Here is a 22,596-nt window from a genome sequence, read left to right as displayed (position 1 = left end):
CTTTGGGGGCCCAGCAAGTAGCATCTTCTCTGCCTTAGCGTTGTTGGTTAATAAACTTTTAGGCTGAGAACCTACAGATGTTGGCTTGAAGAAAAAACCTACAGATGTTGCCTTGGGGAAAAAATACTTTTAGGATGGAAATGTTAATGCAAAATATACCCTTATGCCAGAAATCCGTGTAGGACAGAGCTTGTTCACATGAAATGCGCTTTGCCCCTTTTGTCTCCTCTCCGCTCCAAAAATTATATATATACAGACGTTCCCCTCATATCCACAAATCTTTGAGTCGGTGGGGCATTACAGTACTTTTTGAAGCACAGGTGTTTCTTGCTTAACAAAATAACATTCTTGCTCAGCTGAAGAACTTGATGTACAGACAACCAGCCTACATGGTTGTTAATTGCTAACTGAGTGTTAATAGGAAGCAAGAGCTGCCCTGCTTCCTGTTAAGGTTTGGTGTCCTCCCTGTAGAGTGCAGGCTGCTTGACTGCATGTTGTGTTCTTCAGTTAAGCAAGAATGTTCCTTTGTTAAGCAAGAAACGCCCGTGCTTCAAGCTCTACTATAGAAAAATGAAGGTAAAGGGCAGTAGTTGGCAACCTTCAGTCTCGAAAGACTCTGGTATCGCGCTCTGAATGGTAGTTCTGGCACAGCATCTAGTGTGGCTGAAAAGGCCGATTCGGGAGTGACAATCCCTTCCACACTGGGAGCAAGTGCAGTCTGTCCCTGGTCTGCCTCCCTGGCTATGGGCCTTCCTTCTTTGCTTCTTTGCCTCAAAGGAGCGCTATTTACATATGGTTCCCCTGTATCCACAGTTTGCATATCCATAGAATTGTAGTGGTGGTGGAATGGAACCCCTGTGGGTACAGGGGGGATGCCTATATATATTTTACCCCCACTGACTAGATCAGGGGTGCTCAATAGGTGGATCTACCGGTAGATCGCGAGGCAAAATGAGTAGATTGTGGAGTGCTGACCCCCCCTTCAGGTGCCTCTGGGAGGAAACGCCAGGAGTAAGGCCCATTGTACTCAATGGGGCTTACTCCCAGGTAAGTGTGGCTAGGATTGGAGCCTCACAGCCTAATCCTAGGCATGTCTACTCAGGAGTAAGTCCTGTTATACTCAGTGGGGCTCAAGGTACACCAACATACATTGTACACATAAATGTTATATGTTATGATGGTGCGAACATTGTAAAAAAAACTCTGGTAGTTCTCCGGGCCTTGCTGGGTTTCAAAGTAGCTCTCGAGCCAAAAAAGTGTGAGCACCCCTGGACTAGATTATGACCATACAAAGCACTTCCCCTGCAACTGTGGTTGAATAGGAAGGTTGTTGGTCTCTTCTGAAACACACAGAGTGTTGGGCTTCTGCAGGCTTCTCTTATGAGTGAGAATCAAAATTGGGGGAAATGACAAAAGAGGCCCTGCCCTGAGTTTTCACAGAATTAGCCACCAATGTAGATGAAATATCAAGCACCTCCTCCTGGCTGTTGTCCCAAGGCAGAAGGACAATGTAACTTCACCGTGGCTTGCCTTCCATCACCACAGGTCATGTTTCTCCATACAGGTCAGTGAGGGAGTAGTGCATTCACATGGAGCCAGGAGACTAGGTCCACTGTAGAACCACATACGGTAGGGATCAAATGTGCATCCAGAGATAGAGCCTGTTTATGACTCGCTATCCTGAGCAGAATACCACTTAAGACTTGGAGGCACCATCCCCTATTCAAAGATGGGCCCTGGGGGGAACTCAGCTGGTTTGACCTTTTGGAGAGCAAGCAAAATTTCACCTGGTGGGAACAATTAGCAGCTTGATGTCTCTTTGCTAATTCTGAACTCTTGTATGATTTTTTTTTTAACTTGAAAGAAGCCTCTACATTGCCATGTCAAGGAGGATACATCTGCTCCTGGGTCTCTTCCACTCTTTGCTGCCTTTTTCTTTCATCTTCCTCCCTCCTCCCTTCTTTCTCTCTATCCCATGATGCTTTGCACCCCAGCAAGCTGATGCCATATAAGAAGAGTGGCTGTTTTGCTGCCTGTTCTTCTGATGGCAGAAGGAGAAAAGTACCTGGCACCACTCGGAGACGGAACATGCCAAGCTTCTGACAGCGTCCTCCTCGTTTTGTCTCCTCTGGCTTTCTTTATCCCCCCTTCCTGACATCCGCAGCCTCCTGTGGGCAGAGGGCACAAGGTGGGCATCCACAAGGGTTTTGGGCAGGTGCTGGCCTGAAGGAAATGGGGAGCCGCGCACCAAAGGGGGTAAGGTTTTTTTAATCCCCCCGTCTTCTTGTGCTGTGTTAAAACAAAATAAATAAGTTGCTGTGTATGTTCAGATCTTGCTACTTTTGTTGGCTCGCTCTCCGGTTCTGCCAGGCAGGCAAAGCAGCCAGAGAAGGGAGGGGAGGGAGGAGAGGGTGGCACAGAATCACTACAGTTGGGATGAAGGTTGGCAGGGAAGCCGTGAGACAGAGGGAGAGGGAAAGAGAATAAAGCTGGCATGGGCTGGAGGTCTGCCAAGGATGCTTGGCAGAGATGCCAGGGAAGGCTGGGGCAGCGGGACGAGGCAATGCAATATATGTTAGTGGGGGTGTGTACGGAAATGGTGAAAGATGGATAAGCAGTGTGCCTGTTTTTTTTTGGGGGGGGGGAGGAATCCTAGACCCCTACATTAGACACTTGTTTTGTGACTATGTGTGCTTTGGGGTTTGGTTTTGTTTTGCTTTGGTTCTATTTTCAAAGATGGCAAACCACTTTGTCTTTTGAATTTTTTTTCTCCTCTTCTTGCGGACATGGGTTGGTTGGGTCTGTTTATTTATTTATTTTCGGCGGCGCAGGGCGTTGCTTTCAGAGAGCACAACCATTCCAGGGCTGATTGAATTGAATCCGGGCCAAGGAAATTATGTAGCCTGTTTGTTTCACTTGGAAAAGGGTGATGGGGGGAGGGAGACAGAGAGAGAGAGAGAGAGAGAGAGAGAGAGAGAGAGAGAGACTGGGAGGAATCAGCTGCCAAGCTGCCTGGCCACCTTGGCAACGCAACAGCAAGCGGCTGCAAGCGGGCCTCCACACCTTTTGTCTTCTCTTGGGTCTCCGTCCTTGCCCCTTCGGTTCCCTGCCCGGCTTTGGCTGATTCACAGTTGCACCCCTAAGTGGGCAACCTTCGGACTCCATAGTGGGGCAACTTGGGACAGGTAGGAAAATTAATGGCAAAAGCATCCATTCCAAGTCTCCATCCTCCTATTTTACTTTTGATGCTGAAAACTTTGAGGTCCGGTGGGGTATGTGATTTGGGGGATGGGGAGTGGTGGGGTTCAGGTGAGAGCCGGCTGTGGACACCGTAAAAACTGTTCTGGGTTTCAGTCTGCTTTGTTATGTCTTGGGCAGCAGATTCTTCTCTGGTTTCTCAGACTTTTGAATTTGATCAAGTTCATCCTTGTGGACCTCACCATTAGGGGAAAATCTCTCTGCCCCATAAACCCCCTTCTGCAACATGCCTTGTGCTTGTGCATGCTGAGCCTTGAGGGGCGGATGAGGCAAAACTGCAAACATGGCTGCATCTCTCCTGGTTTAGGGATTGCCAAGGCATTGCAGACCCTGGTGGGTGGGTGTGGTCCAGGAGGCCAGAGCGAATGCTGGGAAGCAGATCTCCAATAGAGGGCGGTTTGCATAGGACCCAGAGCGTCTAATACGGATTTGCAGTCAGGAAAGTGAGTGCTGGGCGGAGCCTTGCCCTTAACTGTTCTTTCCTACTGGGAACTGCTCACTGTGAATCTGACTCTGATAATGCTAGTTTGGTACCTGGTATGTATGTGTAAGATCTGAAATATCTTACCATGAGTGATTTCAGGAAAACAGGCCATGTGGTCCTTTATTTTCAAAGAACAGTCCCAGTTTCCTAGTATCTATCTATCCCTTGTAAATTATTGTCCTGATTTTGCATTTTGAGCATGCTTGATATATATACATTATAGGGCAGTTCCCAGACTGTGGGTCGTGACCCACCATTGGGTTGCAAGCCAATTTCTGTTGGGTCGCAAACCCAGAGGAGCGTTTAGTTTTTTTTAGCTTAACAACATTCTAATGCATTCTAGCAGTTTACTCTTCCATTGCATTCAAGGACTTGTCGTTCTTTCTTTCCACCCATTCTGTTTTTATCCTGAAGTACTGTGATCCCATGATGCCCTTTCGTTGTCAGAAGTGCATGTGCGCGATTGAATCTGACAGAGACCTTAGAGATCCAAAGCTTGTTTGCATCCTGCATTCCTCTCCCTGAGCCATTTGGGCCCCCCGGGGATGAATGTTTGGGTGCAGACTTAAGAGAGCTTCTGCCAAAAGTACATAAGAGGAATTTGTGGGAATGGGGAAGTGGCAAGGGGGGGGCTGAGAGGTGGTGGAGCCCTTTTTGGACCAAATGGAGAGTGGATGTGGGTCACAGTGCTAAAATGTTTGGACACCACTGTGCTATTGCATGCATATGCCATTCTTGATCTCTGGTAGGGCTGGCCCATCCATGAGGCCAATGGAAGCAGTTGCTTCAGGCAACAGATTGATGAGAGGTACCCGTCTCTGTCTGCCTGCTTGCCTTCACTGCTTCATCTTCCACTCCCTGGAGTGGAAAAGGAAGAGGGAGACAGAGAGGTAAATTCATTAAAAAAATCCATTATGGGTTGCAAGCCATGATGTGCATGTACAACCTCCTGATTTTAGAAATGGGCTATGTCAGAATGCCAGGTGCAAGGGAGGGCACCAGGATGAGGTCTCTTGTTATCTGGTGTGCTCCCTGGGGCATTTGGTGGGCCGCTGTGAGATACAGGAAGCTGGACTAGATGGGCCTATGGCCTGATCCAGTGGGGCTGTTCTTATGTTCTTAACTACAATTCCCAGGAAGCCTTGCAGGTCTTCTTGTTATCAGGTGTGCTCCCTGGGGCATTTGGTGGGCCGCTGTGAGATACAGGAAGCTGGACTAAATAGGCCTATGGCCTGATCCAGCGGGGCTGTACTTATGTTCTTATAGGTAGAGGAAATGTGAAGAGGAGGGGAGTACTCAGCTGAAACGCTGGAGAATGGGAGCAGCAGAGGCTGGCAGATTGTTGAGTATGGGGGCAGCATTTAGCATGTCGCTTCAGGTGGTCTTGGGCCAGCTCAGGTCTACGGAAGACAAATCCCAGAGTGGGGAGATGGAAGAAGAGATGGATGGATCTTAATAATAAGCATTTGTATAGAACAATTAAGCATTTAAAGCACTTCTTATGGACTGCTATATCTAGTAGTCTTTACAACAATCTTGTGAATCGAGTCATATTATTCCTATATCGCAAGCAGGGATGACTGAGGCTAAGAGGGCATGGCTTGCCTAAGCCATTAGTGTGGTGGTTCTCAAACCTTTTAGCAGCAGGACCCACTTTTTAGAATGACAATCTGTTGGGACCCACCAGAAGTGATATCATTAACCTGGAAGTGTGACTGGAAGTGCCACGTCATCAAGCCGGAAAATTTTTAACACCCCCCCCCCCATGCAACAAAATCAAATGAAGTAAGCAAATAAATTAAAAGTTTACAATATGTATAAGTTAAAAAGTTTATATAAAATAAAGAAGAACCCACTTAACTCTCCCAAGCAGTTGCTGATCCGTTTAAAAAAAATTCCCCAAATATCTCAAAGGCTATAATCCCACCCACTCTTACCCAGGCATAAGCCCCTTTGATTATCATTGTTAAAAAGCATGTATGTAGTAGCCTGTGAAAAGTACAGATCTGTCACATTTCCGCAAATGCAGTCACATACTGTGAAAGCAGCAAGTCTAATATATTAAAAAATAAAATACACATTGAAATGAATGGGGACCCACCTGAAATGGGCTTGCAACCCACCAAGTGAGTTCCGACCCACAGTGTGAGAAACACTGTACTAGTGACTTCATGGCAGAGGCAAGATTTGAACTAGGGAAGTTCTGATTCACCACTCAGACTCACAAATAAAATCGTGTGTATTATTTTTTTACCTTGTGACCCAGGGAAAAGCATTTTGTAACCCAGTACTGGGTTGCAACCCATACTTTGAAGAACACTGTGTTACAGAACCTGGTAAGGAATAGTGAATGTGGTGGGGCATGTTGGAGGAATCTTAAAAAAATTGATTTCCTCTTTAGGGGGGAAGCAGAGTAGCTTCAGCAGCAGACCCCACCCCCCCCTTGCTGGGAATCAACCCCAGGGAGCCTTCCACAGCTGGCTGACTGCTAATTAATAAAAGACAAACGACAATGGCTGGTTGAAGTTACAAAAGAAGTCATTTACTCACGGTTCCATAGAAGCATATGTTACAGCATCTGATTATGATCAGAGGTTACACTAAACTTAAGATAACAAGGCCCTGGAACTGCCTCGTCCTATGAGGAAGAGAGGGCGTGCTCGGAGCAGAAGGGAAGATTATAGTGTCTGGGCCATACCCCCACATAGGTCATCCAAAGGGGACAGGTAAAGTGTAGGGTCACTGGGCCATGGCTTAACCCTTTCAGGACAGTATCGTGCTACCTCTGAACAGCAGACGGAGTTGCACCAAACTCCAACAGAGCAGGGGTCAACAGGTACCGTGTTGCAATCTGGGTTCAAACTGGTGCATCTACACTGGAAACAGAGCTCACAGCCCTGTCCAACCCTGCTCTTGCTGACTGCATACAACACGAGGCTGCCTGTACTGCTTTCTGAAATTTTTTCACTTCTTGTTCCTATTTAGTGCTCCAGTTATGCTTTTGATATGCTTTTCATTTAGATCAGAGATACACAGATCCTTGCAATTGATCTGGACACTCTCTCTTCCTGGCCACTGGGTTGCCTTTCCTCTTTTTTTATGATTGGAACAACCTTTCTTACTTGTGTATTTTTTTTTAATTGAATGCAGAGTTTGCACTGTTGCAGCAAGACCCCTTGCTGATTTATTCTGTTAACTTCTTTCAACAGCAATGGGATTTAGCTACTTCTCAATCCAGTCTCCTTTTAGGCACACTTCTGTCCCATTGCTTTTAATTTATTGGAATGTGTTTGGGGGGGCCCAGAGGCAATGCGGCAAATTCTGCATTATTTTAAGGAGGACAAACTCTTCAAAGGCTAAATCTGCCATTCCACAAGAAAGAAGTGCAGACAAAGGGGCAACGTGCAACATTAGTTCAAGGGTAACGAGGGACAAACAATGTAATGAATTGGAAAGAGGGCTGTTCTGTTTGTGCGCTGAACTTCTCAATAGCATCATGGGCCTCTATATTTCTATATACCCAGGTCTACCTGCCCAGCAGCCCTTAACCATGGAGGCCAAAATTCAACCATGGGCCTCTATATTTCTATATACCCAGGTCTACCTGCCCAGCAGCCCTTAACCATGGAGGCCAAAATTCAACCAGGAGCCCAGGTCTACGCACCTGGTTGATCTGGAGTTAAGGTAGTGCTTATACTCCCCCCCCCCAAACACAAACACTGGATTCATCCCTGATGTGCTCTATGAGCCATCATCCTTCCCCTCTTTCCTTCCCACCTTCCCTGCACAGCTATATGCTATAAGGCGGAGCCCAATAAAACGAGAAAGAGTCCATTGACTGGACACATATTGTGAATATTATTTAAGGACGTTGAACAGTAATTCATGAGAACAAGAACAAACTCATGATCAAAACTCTTGAGAATCAGAGTGTTGCAATTCTCTAACACAATTATAGAAAAACTACAATTCCCAAAATGTACCGTACTGAGTGGGGGGAAGCCATGATAACGTTCTCAGCATAATGGTCCATGGACCATCTAATTTCTCTTGGACTGTCATAGAAGTGCGTGCCTACCTTGTTGGTGCAATGTTATAAAGCGATGAGGGCAGAGACCAACTCATAATATTTACCTGCAGCTGTCTGGGGGATTTTTTTTTTTTTTTTGAAAAGGTGGGTCTTAATACAGTGATATTCCTGAAGGATAAGGATCTGTTTTCTTCAACCTACTCTGTATATGTTTTACATTGTAACTAAGGACAAACAGTGTCTTTAGACTCAATGTCTTCTGCTCTTGATTGCAACCGATAAAGAATGTGAGTTATACTAGCAAAAGCCCAGTCTCCACCAGCATGGTTGGTATAGGAAAAGTACACAGTGCTTAAAAATCGGCAATACATAGCATTTGAAAACTATTTTAATTGCAATGCCCAGGGCAAGGAACATCTGTTTGATCTTTTTTCCATAATATAGCCCTTCTCTCTTGTGAAAAGTCACCACTCTTGTTACTAGGCCAGAAGGCACATACTTGAACCAGCCTATCTATGAAGCTAACTGAAACTACAAATTGCAGGAGGCAAACTGCATAGAGCGCCCACCTGCCCTTATCCTCCTCCCTCTCTCTGGATTTTAAAAAGAAAGTGGGAAATGGAGAAGAAGAGCAAGTGGAGAGGAGAGGAGAGTGATGGGCTAGAGCTCTACCCATCACTCTCGTCCACACTTCTGCTCTATTCTTCACTTCCATTCCAAATCCAGGGAGCAAGAGGAGGAATGGTGGAGATGGGGTAGCTGGCAGCCTGCCAGCCGAAGGGGGCTATGGCAACATTTTGTGCATCCTCTCAATAACTGGGATGTCTTGGGGCTGGCCTGCATTTGGGCATCAGCAGTCAGTTGGTATGAATTCTTCAGTTTACATCAGTTCATCAAATTATTATTTTTGTTGTCTTTAAAGCAGGGGTCTCCAAACCCTGGCCCGGGGGCCAGATGCGGCCCACAGCAAGCCTCTTTTCGGCCCACAGCCAACCTCTTGTCCCCTGAAAGCCTCTGGCCCACTCAGCTGAACATGACCAGCACTGTGCTCTGATTGTTTCTGGAGAGTGTTCTTTTTTTTTAATGTTTTATTATTTTCCAAAATAAAAACAAACAACAAATATAAACAAACACATAACAAACTCAATACACAACACACACACACACACACACACACACACACACACACACACACATAGAGAGAGAGAGACACCGTTGGAGGGTGCAAGCAATCATATATCAATATATCTAATCAATCAATACATATCTTCTAATCTTGTTCCTCTTCTAGTTTAGCCTCTTAATATCATTTATCTATCATATCCTGTATAATATATCATGTATACAATATATTCATCTAAATGCCCTATCTTATACATCTACAACTTCATTTTCAGCCAAGCATAAAATGGTCTCCATTGCTCTATCTGTGTTGGTTTGCGCTATTGATCCAAAATCTCTGTAAGCCTATCCATTTCCGCCACATTCATTATTTTCTCTATTAATTCATCTTTCATTGGAATTTTAATATCTTTCCAGTATCTAACATAAAATCCTTGCAGCAGTTAATATCATAATAACTAAATACACATCATTATCTATAATAGCTAAGGTAATATTAAGCAAAATTAACTCTGGTTTCAGTGATATCTTAAATCGAATGATCTCTTATATTGGATTCCTTATCATTTTCCAATATACTTGCATTTTTTTTACATGTTCACCGCTTATGATAAAACATCCCTTCTGCACATTTCCAACATTTTTTTTGATATGTTCTGATTCATTTTTACCAGTTTTACTGGTGTCATGTACCATCTATAAAACATTTTATATACATTTTCTTTAAAATTTGTTGCTCTAATAAATTTTATATTATATTTCCAAATCTATTCCCATTGTTCTAATGTAATATTATAACCTATCCATATTTAACTTTTACAATTGAAGGAAGACTTTCTTTCATTTTTGAGGTGAATTTAAGCCATTTACATTGACAGAGTAAATACTCCATCCTCCCTTAACCATCATGTTTCTTTTTACTATGCACCTTCTCTTTTTGTCTTCTTCTTGTTGCTATCGGTGAATGCCTCCTTGCCCCTCTAGTTTCTTCCTTTTCTGATTCCTCAGTTATCTCTGAATCATCTGATTTCTTCCAGCTGCATTTCTACACTTTCTAGTTCTCAGTTCCTCTTCCTCAGTTTCTTCATTTCTTGTCTCATCTTTCATCACTGTACTCAAAAAATTTTCTGCTTTCATTGTTGAATTTATATTGTATCTCTGTGACTGGAATTGAAAAAAACATACCTTCCAGGAGAAGCCATCTATATGGTATTTGCTTTCCTCTTAAGAATTTTGCTAGCTCTTCATATTCTTTTCTCTTCTTTCTCACTCTCCATGGGACATGTCTCAGAATTTTCACTTTGCTACCCCCCACCATCTATTCCTTTTCCTGTGAGATCTTCAATATTTTATCTCTGTAAAAAGTTCTGATGAATTTCACATGGATTTCTCTTGGTAGTTCATGTTTTCTTAGATAAAAAGTGCTCACTCTTCTCGCTGAATCCATGAGTATCTCCTCTGTTGGCATGTTGATCCACTCTGATATTAAATCACCAGTCAGACGTCATGTATCTTTCCCTTTCTGTTCTGATACATTTTGTATTCTCACCACTCGAGCTGCACTCTCCACCTGAATTTCCATTAAAGTTGCCTCTCCATCATATTGGTTCTGTTCTATCTCCAGTATTCTAGATCAGGAGTGCCCAAACCCCGGCCTGGGGGCCACTTGCGGCCCTTGGGGGCTCTCAATCAGGCCCTCTGGGAGCCTCCAATTTCTAATGAGCCTCTGGCCCTCCAGAGACTTGTTGGAGCCCATGCTGGCCCGACGCAACTGCTGTCAGCAAGAGGACGACTGTTTGACTTCTCACCTGAGCTGTGGGACAAGGGCTTCCTCCACTACTTGCTGTTTCACATCTGTGATGCATCTTGCTTTGTGCAAGGCCTTTTATAGGCCTTGAGGTACTGCAAGACCTTCATTCATTCATATAAGTTCCATCTCTAATATATTCATTTATGTAAATTTATTCAAATTTTAAATTGTAAATTAATTCTTTTTCCCCTGGCCCCTGACACAGTGTCAGAGAGATGATGTGGCCCTCCTGCCAAAATGTTTGGACACCCCTGTTCTAGATTGATCTTTTATTGTCTTTTCTTCTAATTTTCTAATCTTTTGTGTATTCTCATCTGCTTGGCCTTTAACAGCTTTCAGTTGCACACTGAGATCATTTCGTTGTGTGGTTAAAACATTCAGACTAGCTTGAACCTGCAGAAATTGATTTGTGTGCTGCTGTCCCATCGCCACTAATGTTTCTATATTGTCTTGTATTGTCTGCTTCCAATCTTTCCCTTTCGGTTCCTCTTGTGTTAGTTTTCCCAAGCTTTATTCCAGGGCGGGAGAGCCCCTAACTTTCGCTCCTTTTCCTGTCATCCTTTTTCTTCCTTCTTATGTCTTCTTTCCTGTAAAACTCAAATATCTGTTATCACATATATCACTATCAGTTACCCTTATATCACATCATCACATCATCAAGAAATCAACTGTTCACCCATAAAAACCAACACAAGGAAATTTTAAGTCAAATAAACCTTTGCTTTGCAATATCTTTAACGCCACTAGACGTCCTCAGCATATCGTCCTCCTTACTTCACTTGTCAAGTCCTGTTCTTGTCCTTGCAATGTCTTTTTAACTCCACTAGATGTCCCTGATGTTCTATTCTTCTTATTCTGTTATTTTGATTCTATTGCTTATGTTTGTTGCTATATCAACCGCATTCTGTTCCAGGAGAAAGTGAGAGGAATTCAAAACCATAAACCATTTTTGCAAAACAAAGAAATGCAGATCTCCAGCCCTCTCCACAGGCACTCCAAGGTCTCCACAGGAAAATGAAACTGAGTGTTCCAAAGCAGAGTTTATATTCCAAAACGATTAATTTGTAATCCAACGAGTTTTAGATTTGTAAAGTTAGAGAAAGCTTCCCCCATCTTTCCTCCTCCCAGAGGGGGAAAATCTGCCCCTCTTTCGTCTTCCCTCAGGAAAAAGCTTAATCAGGCAGTCAATCAATCAATGCCAGACACACATAACAGAATAACACTCACTTAGTTCTTCCAACAACTTTCCTTGCCTGGGGCCTTCAGCTTAGTTTCAAGATGAATCCTCACCAACACTAACATTGATGGCTGGGTTCACTTGGAGAAAAACAGCCCCTGGCTGGACCCTTCTTCTCTGAAACCGTACACCATCTGTAGGATCGAATCTCTCCTGATCACAGATCCTTGGATCTCCTCAGACCCACAGTTTTTTGGGAGGAAATAGCATGCTTTCCCAAGAGCTTTCAAGAGCTTAGAAAAAACACAGCCATTCAGTTGCCTCTGGCTCCGCACCCCTCCGGAGAGTGTTCTGAGAGCCAGAGAGGTTGAATGAATGAGCCCATTCATTCATTTATTCACTCATCTAAGTTCCATCTCTAATTTATTTAAATTTTATATTAAAAATTTTTTTCCCGGCCCTCCACACCACGCCAGATATTTGATGCGGCCCTCTGGCCAAAAAGTTTGGAGACCCCTGCTTTAAAGAATCAATACACGATAGTACCTACATCATTTTTTTTGGGGGGGGGGGAATGTTTTAAACTGAAATGCTATTGCAATCTCTGTAAGATGGGGAGAGAGTATGCCCCAGAATATCTAACTTTCATATTGCCCTGTTGGATTGTATAACGCATTGCTGTTGGATTTTCGTTTTTTATCATCTGCCACTTTGAGTATTTTTTTTTTAAATTTACAGACAGTTCTCTTTATCTGCAAATTGCTTATCCTTGAGGGGCAGAATTGCCACCTTCTCTTGTTATCTGTGCCTCTGTTCTCATTATCTGCTATGCAGAGACCTTCCAGAGGCTGTAGGGACCTTCAGAATGGTGCCTGTGACCAGTGCGAACTGATGGAAGCTTCTGTCAGCCAATTTAAAGGGGTCTGCGCTGGTCACAAGCATCATTCTGAAGGTCCCTGGAACCTCTGGAAGGTCTCTACAGCATTCAGAGATCTTTTGGCACTTCTTGGTGCTCTTTGCTGGTTTTCTGAGGGTCTCTGCCGTATTCTTCCGATGGCAGGTAAGGTACCCCTTCCCCCCAGGGTACCCCTTGCACCCAACCCCATTGAACCCATAGGATCAATGGTTCAATGGTTTGTTATCTGTTAATTCGCTCTGAGGGTTTTCAGGAACCTAACCCTAGCGGATAACGAGAACTGACTATATACAAAGGTGGTTTGTAAACCAAAGGTCCAATCCTATTCAATTTTATAGCACCAATGCAGCCAGAGTGCAGCCTTGAGGTGAGGGAACAAATGTTCCCTTACATTGGGGAGATTTCTGTGACTGCCCCTCTCACTGTGGGATGCAGCGTATGCCCTTTTGGCGCAGTTGCATCAGTGATGGAAAGCTGGATAGGAATGGGCCCCAAGTATTGTTTTAAAAACCAGCTTGCATAATTTATACAAGTTTTGGATAATGGCTGTGAAAATTTTTTTGTTGGGGGAAGGGAGAAATACTCGCAGTACAGTGTAGGGCTATACCATACCACACAGTGTGATGTAGTACTGGCTGGGGTATGTGTGTCGAGTTAAAATCCTCACTTGGTTATGAAGACCACTGGGCCAACCAGTCGCTCTCTCTCTCCACCTAAGCCACCTCACAAGGTTGTTGTGAGAATAAGGAGGAGGACAACCACGGTTGCCACCTTGTGTTCCTTGGTGGAAGGGAGGGGATATAAATGAAATTAATAGCAACAGAAGCCATGCTTATAAGTGCTCCAAAGCTAGGCGCATGGCATCCTGGCCCAACAGCTCCATCCAGCTTGCAGTGGCGAATTGGATGTTGGCCCCCATCCATGTCTACTGCCAAGAATTTCGTGATCCTCCGCCCTTTGCTCTTTCCATCAGAGCCTGTTAAGCCTCCTCACTTGGCTCTGCTCCCACTGAGTTCCCTTGCTTCTCTCTCTGCGAGCACCCGTTGTGCCTTTGGAATTTGCCTCTTCTGTAAGAAGCAACAGCGCCTAAGGACATTGAAGGAAACAGAGGTGGCCTTAACTCATCAGGAGGGTTTAAGGCTTATGCGCAATCATCCACATTTAGAGCTCACGAGCCCCTTCACCTCGGGAGGCCTTCAGTGGCAGCACTCGACAGATCTGTCCTTAGCTACAAATGTCACTTGTTCCATCTACTGGGCTTGGAAAGGGGAGGGGATGCCTTTCCTCCAGGCAAGCTGCCCTGCCCTGTCCTGGTAGCTGAACATGTGATATGGGAAAGCCAGTTATCCGGCAGTGAGATTTGCAGAGGAAGGGCTTGTGAAGGGAGGAGGTGAGGAGGGAAAACCAATCAAGTCTTTTGTAGCCTTAATCTGTGGTGGTGGGGGGGAGGAGAACATTGTGTAACTCTGGTGCACATCCGTGACTGATGCTGGCATTATTTCTGGGGTGCGGACAAGAGGCAGCTCAACTTGTGTGGCAGACCGAGGTTCCACCATTTTTGTTCCCCTCCTTGTCAGCCCCCAAATCATCTCCCACACTACCACCTCTATTTTGTTGGCTAGGGTAGATTTCAGCTCCTTAAGTACCGTAAGGACTTGGTCGCTTTTGTATTCTCCATGACGCCTTGTCCATTGCTGGCACTGTGTACTTATTTATGAGAAGTATTTATATGTCACCTTTCTCCCCAGCCAGGCAGACTCAATTTTGTGGTGTACAAAATCAGATGAAAACAACCTGACTGTCATGAGCAGGGGTTAATTGTACTGGTTTTTTGTTTTGTTTTGTTTTGTTTTTTTGTTTGTTAATGAGACAACTACATTGCTCTCTGTGTTGGCTGCTTTGAGGAGCTGTGAGGAGAGATGTGGGTTATACATTAATTTTAATTAATATGTTCCACATCTAGGAAACTGCTATGGCAAATGCCCTCTGATGCATCTCATCCAGCTGTACCTTGGAGTGAATACAGGGTCACTACCCAGATGGGAATAAATCAGGCCTTCCCAGTTCAGTTCTGTCCAGTAGTGGCATTATTGGTTCATGAGCATTTATTTAATGTTAAATTTGTCTTTATCTGGGTTGGATTCACCTTCTCACTGCCTTCCAACCTGAGAAGCCCCCTTCCCATATGGCAGTGATTCTCCAAGTTTTATCTTCTCATGGCACACTGACCTCTGTGCTCTTCTCTAAGGTCTTCACCACTTCTAGCTTCCAGGAGGCTCTTCCCGGTTCTGCAGCTCTTTTTTTTCCGGACGACAGTCTGTAGTAACAAATTTTCTTTCCCTGTTCCTCTGCCTGCTCTGCCACAGACAAGACAGTTCACTAATACAGACAGTTGCCCTAAAAACAGAGCCACAGTCCCCTGAAGAGTTTTTCAGCAATTTTCAACCACTGTGACCCAAACTTCCAGGGGGACACCTGCGGACCTTTCTGCCCACCTGTTGAAAATCGCTAACATATGCCCTCCTAATGCCTTGTCCCCCCCAAAAATGTTTGGCAACCTTCAGTCTCGAAAGACTATGGTATAAGCCTACAGCACCCATTATTCCCAGACAGTCTCCCATCCAGGTACTAACCAGGCCTGACCCTGCTTAGCTTCCAAGATCAGACATGTGCAGGGTAACAGTTGCTATCTACAACGCAAACTTCTGACAGGTCCATGATCATTCTGAAAGCTAATGGTATGAAGTAGATCCCAGGTGACCAGTTAGAAAACACTGTGCTATTTGAACTCCAAAGGATTTGGCAAAAGGATGCATATCTCTCTTTCTCCTTCTTCTCCAGGCAGCCATGCCGTCAACAAAAACCCAATGTACCCACCGTTTCCGGAAGGAATGCAGATGGCGATATTTGGTACGTGATTTGTTCTTGCTTTGTGGCCAGTTCTGAATACAATTTTTTTCCCAGTTGGACTGCGGTACAGTACTGGCTGTTCTGGAATCTTGCCTTGGAACAGAAAGAAAGTTTGTTTTGCCCTGTGAGCTGCTCAGGATGAGCCTCTCCAAGAATGGGTCATTCACTGTTGCAGCTAAAATGGTTTCTTAAGCTCAAGTTCATGTGATCTCTTCTATTCACATTAATAATAATAATAATAATAATAATAATAATACAGGTATTTCTATACCGCCTTTCTTGGTCCTCAGATTTCTCCTTAGACTTTATTCAAGGCGGTTTACATAGGCAGGCAATTTAAATCCCTGTAGGGATTTTTACAATTTGAAAGAAGGTTTCTATCTTTCAAGAAACCACAACATTCAGATGTTTCTTTCTTGATCTGGTTGCACATTCTGACCTCCATCCTCCCATGCTCAGAGCAGATGGAATAGCTTGGCTCAGCTTGTCAGCTGCTTCAAGGTCGCACGGTGCCGGTGGCCTCGAACTGGCGACCTTCAGATGTTATCTTCAGGCAAATGGAGGCTCAACCCTCTAGACCAGACCTCCTGCCCATTGAAAATCCTTTCTTCCTCCTTAAGGTTTCAGGACAGGAAGTGTGTGTTCCAGTGCACAGTGATGCCTCTCTAAGAATCGTGACTCTCTCCCACTAAATAGGTAGTTCCCAAACTTCTTCGATGGACAGCTCCCTTGACCTATTGGACCATTGGCTATGGCTTCCCATTAGGGCTAAAATCTTATACATTGAATAGGGCAGCAGGTTTTATTGTGGATTCCGCTGCTCCCCTGTCTGGTTTCTGCTGCTCCGTAGGGAGCCACGGCTTACAGTTTAGGAACCAGTGCACTAACCCTTTATTTCCCAGGAAGCAAAGCATTTGGATTTTGTTTTACTGCTCTCTTTGCTTGTCTTTTTAAAGATTGAAACCTCTGCAAACCTGTAATTCAGTCCAAATGCCACCTTCTTTGTGGATGGGACCTTAGAAATAGAGGGATATTTCTCTTTTGGTGTGTGATCTTGTTTGGGATTGGACAGGTACAGGCAAAGGCAAAACAACTTCTGCTTTTGGTGGTATATGTTCCTCTTTAGTAGCTGGGACTGATATGTTCATTTATTTGTATTGCCATAATAAATTGAGTAACAGACATATTGTACAAATGGTCAAAAAGTTAAAATTAGTGTTGAGGTTGTCTGTTTATTTTAGTACTGTATGTTTAAGAACATAAGAACAGCCCCACTGGATCAGGCCATAGGCCTATCTAGTCCAGCTTCCTGTATCTCACAGCGGCCCACCAAATGCCCCAGGGAGCACACCAGATAACAAGAGACCTGCAAGGCCTCCTGGGAATTGTAGTTAAGAACATAAGAACAGCCCCACTGGCTCAGGCCATAGGCCCATCTAGTCCAGCTTCCTGTATCTCACAGCGGCCCACCAAATGCCCCAGGGAGCACACCAGATAACAAGAGACCTCATCCTGGTGGCCTCCCTTGCATCTGGCATTCTGACATAACCCATTTCTAAAATCAGGAGGTTGCGCATACACATCATGGCTTGTAACCCGTAATGGATTTTTCCTCCAGAAACTTGTCCAATCCATTTTTAAAGGCATCCGGGCCAGATGCCATCACCACATCCTGTGGCAAGGAGTTCCACAGACCAACCACACGCTGAGTAAAGAAATATTTTTTCTTGTCTGTTCTAACTCTCCCAACACTCAATTTTAGTGGATGTGCCCTGGTTCTGGTGTTATGTGAGAGTGTAAAGAGCATCTCTCTATCCACTCTGTCCATCCCATGCATAATTTTGTATGTCTCAATCATGTCCCCCCTCAGGCGTCTCTTTTCTAGGCTGATGAGGCCTAAACGCCGTAGCCTTTCCTCATAAGGAAGTTGCCCCAGCCCAGTAATCATCAGTTTGTTTATATAATTATGCATTAAGAGCCCGGTCCAGACCTGTTTGTATCAGCTCAGTTCCGGGGCACAGTGTTGCAAATGTGCCGTAAGGCACACCTGCCACACTTCCTGGCCAGCAGGGAGAAGGCATGGCAGGGGGAGGGAGCAGGGCGGGAGGGGGTGAGTCCAGTGGAGTTCAGCTCTGCCGGATCCTTAGCCTCGCATTGGGCATCCCTGCCTGACATCGGAATACTTTATTCTGCACCAGCCAAATAGCTGGCGCAGAGTTGAGTAGCCCCATTGTGGGGACACTTCCCGTACTCGGTTGAAGGGGATGGATGTCCCCCTTACCATGAGGAGGCATCTGGAGCTGCCGACAGCTGCCTGGTGTCCATAGGATGCACCAGCAGCCATTTCGACACCGCTGCAGCCTTGGGTGCCAGGCAGCTCCGGATTGGGCTGTCGATGATCTTGTCAGAACACTGAAGCCTCTGGCACCCATTGGCTGAGTCTATGTGCTCTCTGGGGATGTTCACTAGCATTCTATCTCCTGAGAGACGTTGTCAGCTATGGCATGTTCAGGACGATTCAGCTGTGTTTGCTGAAGTGAAAGGTCAGGAAACAACGCTAACAACTTTCCCTTACGTCTCAGGAGTGGAAATTGCTGTTTGGGCACTCTCAACAGCCAGAAGACTGGAAAGCTGAAGGAAGAGAAGTTCTGGGCACTGAGGAAACAAAGGGGCTGGGTTATTGGGTGGAAGGGGTGCAGCAATCTCCAGAAAAGGAAATGAGGGAGGGGTAGGTAGATGAGGCAGAGGCACCTTGAGTTGACTCTTGAACGTCAAGGAGTTGACTAGAACAGAAATTTCCATAAGGTGCAGAAATGTCTGTCTCTGCAATGCCCTGAAGTGTATAACTGCTGCTGTATCAGGTTTGCAAGGTAAGGAAGAAAGCCTGGTTCAGCCCGAGCATCTCTTCCCTTCCTCTTTATGGCAAACCTCCCACAATCTGCCCACAATAGGAGCCTTAGAACCTATCCAACTTTCCAGTGCCGGTGAAGCCACAATGCAGCCCTGAGGAAAGGGAACAAATCTTCCCTTACCTGGAGGAGGCCTCCGTGACTGCCCCCCTACTGTGGGATGCAGTGCATGCCTCATTAGCACAGTTGCACCAGTGCTGGTAAATTGGATAGGATTTGGCCCCCAGACCTCCCTCTCCTGAGTGTGTGACCAGGTTTCTGACTCCCAAGCCGGTTCTTTTCCATACTTCCACGTGCCTGAATTGTATACCAAATGGAAACTCCTGAATCTCTCCACAAAGAGATGCCCTTGGCTGCATCTCTAACCACTCATGTTTTACTGTTTTCCAGGGACTGATGCAGTTAGAGTTCCATGCATACCCCATCTTTGATTTTTGCCGTCCTCTTTTTCCAGCCCCTGCCCAAACTAGTTCATTTATCTTGAGATGTCCCCACAGTTCATTCTTGTAACATTCTTCCTGTTAGTCTTTCTCTTTCTAGACTTCAGCCCCTCTCCCTGACTTTAGATGATGCTCCGGCAGGGTTTGCTTGTCATTCAGGTCATGTTCCTTCTCTGCTGAGCCATTTTCTTCCCTGGTGTGCTCTCTCCTCTTATCTTGGCTCTAAGCTCTTGTACTTGCTTTAAACTTCTCTGCAGGTGTCCTCCTCTAGATCTGTCTTCATTCTCTGTACGGAACCTTAAATCTAAGATTGTCCCTTGCCTGCCTCCCTCTTCCCTTACAGTTCTTTGCAACGGACATGCCTTTGCACTTGATATCCAATTTGCTTCCTTGTCCACTTGCCTCCATGGCTGTTGTTCCTCCTCCTCCCTCTCTGAACTGAAAATGGAAGAGATAGACAGAGCAGAAGAGGAATTGTGGAGGAGGAGAGAGTGGCTAGAGCATCTTGCCAGGAGCTCTTGGGCTGGTTCTGCCAGCATTTCTCACCTTGAACATCAATTTGCATGCCTGCATACAGCACCTGCTTTATTTTGAATTTTTGCACAGAGTTAGGTCTTTTAAAAATCATCAGTCACAGAGAAGAGGCTGCTGAGGTTGTATCCTGCTCATTTTCGTGGCAGCATCCTTACCTGGGCAGAAGGAAGAACAGCGATTTGGTTGCTCAAGGGTGAAGAGACTGCCTACTGGAAGGATGAAGTCCCTTTTCTCAGGGGCTGGGGCCAAACTTGCCTTTAGGGCAGAGGTTCCCAAATTGGGGCATCTTGAACGTCACTGGGAAATGGTTGCTACCCCTTAAGGGGGTGGCAATGTCATAATGGTGGCACTTCTGGTATCACACCACCACTGTGAAAAGTTTCCCACTTACCTGGGGGGTCGTGCTGGCCCTCTGGAGGTGCGGGGGCACGTCCCCCCTCTTTAGGCCTCCCTGCACCTTAGAACATCTCCTTGATGCGATTGTGACCCACTTCCGGTTTTGTCCCAGAAGTGCTGTCGCCACCCCCCTCAACTATATACGGAGGTCCCAACCATTTTGTAAAACTGGGGAACCTCCAATATAAGGGATGGTGAATTTCATGCTTTAGATAGCCTGTGCCTATCTATTTAGCAGCCATGAGTGGTGGAGTGCGATAGTCTGGATCAGACTGTGGTGAAAAGGGAGTTTCAGCCTCTCCCTTTGTGCTGTTTTCTTCAAGTTACCCTCCAGCAGCTATTGAAAGTAAATAGCGTGAGGGGAAGTATCTATAGGAAAGTGGTACTGCATGGAAGAACTGACCCTCCATCCCATAGTTCCAATTCAGATCAAAGAGCTTTCAACTGCTTTTGATAATTAAGAACATCACCACCCGTGGGTATTCCCAAGCATGAAATGTGCGCATGAGCATAAAGTCATATAATAATAATAATAATAATAATAATAAACTTTATTTATATCCCGCCCTTCTCCCTAAAGGGACCCAGGGCGGCTAACAACATACAGTGGTACCTGCATAACGAATGCCCCGCGCAGCAAAAAATCCGCAGAACGAAAGCATTGTGCGAAGTTTGGTAACTCGCACAACAAATTTTTATGACTTATGCTTCGCATAACGAATTTTTGTTTTGTTTTGGTTTGGTTTGTCTTAAGGGGGGATCTTCATGTCCGTTTATGATCCCGTTCACCCTAGTAAGGGGCAGATCTTCATGTCACTTTATGATCCCGTTCACCCTAGTAAGGGGCGGATCTTCATGTCACTTTATGATCCCGTTCACCCTAGTAAGGGGCAGATCTTCATGTCACTTTATGATCCCGTTCACCCTAGTAAGGGGCAGATCTTCATGTCACTTTATGATCCCGTTCACCCTAGTAAGGGGCGGATCTTCATGTCACTTTATGATCCCGTTCACCCTAGTAAGGGGCGGATCTTCATGTCACTTTATGATCCCGTTCACCCTAGTAAGGGGCGGATCTTCATGTCACTTTATGATCCCGTTCACCCTAGTAAGGGGCGGATCTTCATGTCACTTTATGATCCCGTTCACCCTAGTAAGGAGCGAATCTTCATGTCACTTTATGATCCCATCCACCCTAGTAAGGGGAGGATCTTCATGTCACTTTATGATCCCATCCACCCTAGTAAGGGGAGGATCTTCATGTCAGTTTATGTAAGTAAATCCCATTGGGCTTGCTTCCAGGAAAGTGTGCACAGGATTACAGCCTTCAAACTCCCCACTCAGCATCCCCCCATCGCTCATTCACCCTCTCACTGCCCCATTTCCTTCACGTTTTCCCCCATGATCACGGCAAAAGCAAGCAATTGAGTGCAGCTGCTCTGTCCTCCCCAACTTAGAGCACAATTCTGTGCGTGTCTCCTCAGAAGTAAGTCCCATTGTGCTTACTCCCAGGAAAGTGTGCACAGGATTACAGCCTTCAAGCTCCCCACTCAGCATCCCCCCGTTTTTGAAATCCTCTGTACAGTATGTATGCCTTTAAAGAGCACTTAATAAACACTTTGTAAACCAAATTTGACTTTGTTCTGACTTTTCTTGCCCATAGGAACGCATTAATTAAATTTCAATGCATTCCTATGGGAAAACGTGCTTCGCAAAATGAAAAACTCGCATAACGAAAGGAGTCGCGGAACGGATTAATTTCGTTATGCGAGGCACCACTGTATAAAAAACACATTTAAAAACAATTAATTAAGACAAGTAGCAGATAAAAACATTAAAAACATTAATACATATACATGTAATAAATCCCATTTGTACTCAATATAGGTTTCTTTTCCTCCCTTCCCTTCTTTCTAGGAATGGGATGTTTCTGGGGAGCAGAAAGAATGTTCTGGAAGCTTCCAGGTGTCTTCTCTACCCAGGTGGGATTCTCCGGAGGCTTCACCCCCAATCCTACCTACAAAGAAGTCCGGACTGGTAAATCTTTATTCTCTTCCTCTTGGAAATGATCTCCTTCCCCAGGTTTCTGAGGATTTGTGGATGCTAAGATATGGGAGGCCGTACTTGTTTTTCATAGTCTGAGTATCATGCCACAGTAGCACCTCATTTGTTTCCTTTGACGATTGAGCAAAACTGTGCATAATCAAATGTATTTGCAACATAGATAGCATACATAGATAGCATGCATAGACGGCTATCCAGCCTCTATTTAAAGACTTCCAACAATGGAAAGTCTACTGCTTTGTATGTTGCCGTTTATTTATTTGCATTGTTGCAACGGTTGAACCTTGGTTTGCATGGATGTCAATCCAGCCATCATCCCTGGATTAGTTCAGGGGAGGGTGCAGAAACAGCTATACCTGCTGTCAGAGAGAAATAAAAAACCTTAAGACAAACCCTAAGAAATGTGCAGTCTCCTCCTTTCCACGCTCTGCCCTGCACCCAGCCAGATTTGGAAAATGTGTTCTGAGAGAGAACAATTACACTTAGCGTTTTGTGTCGCCTTTTTGGGTGGTCAGTGTGCTTTCCCTATATTGTTGTAATCTTTAC

General features: G+C 45.1%; 1 protein-coding gene across 1 annotated transcript in view; it reads left to right on the top strand.

The window, feature by feature from the left end:
- LOC136661564 (mitochondrial peptide methionine sulfoxide reductase-like) overlaps window positions 1–22,596 on the top strand; it is an 86,237-nt gene that overhangs the window by 29,200 nt on the left and 34,441 nt on the right. Inside the window, exons 2-3 of the mRNA XM_066638862.1 lie at window positions 15,639–15,707; window positions 21,904–22,023. Coding sequence (XP_066494959.1) covers window positions 15,639–15,707; window positions 21,904–22,023 — 189 coding nt within the window. The remainder of the gene's footprint in view (window positions 1–15,638; window positions 15,708–21,903; window positions 22,024–22,596) is intronic.

The sequence above is a fragment of the Tiliqua scincoides genome, chromosome 10 (assembly GCF_035046505.1).
Source record: "Tiliqua scincoides isolate rTilSci1 chromosome 10, rTilSci1.hap2, whole genome shotgun sequence".
NCBI classification, from domain to species: domain Eukaryota; kingdom Metazoa; phylum Chordata; class Lepidosauria; order Squamata; family Scincidae; genus Tiliqua; species Tiliqua scincoides.
Note: the sequence above shows the minus strand (reverse complement) of the source record. Positions and strands in the feature narration are given on the sequence as shown.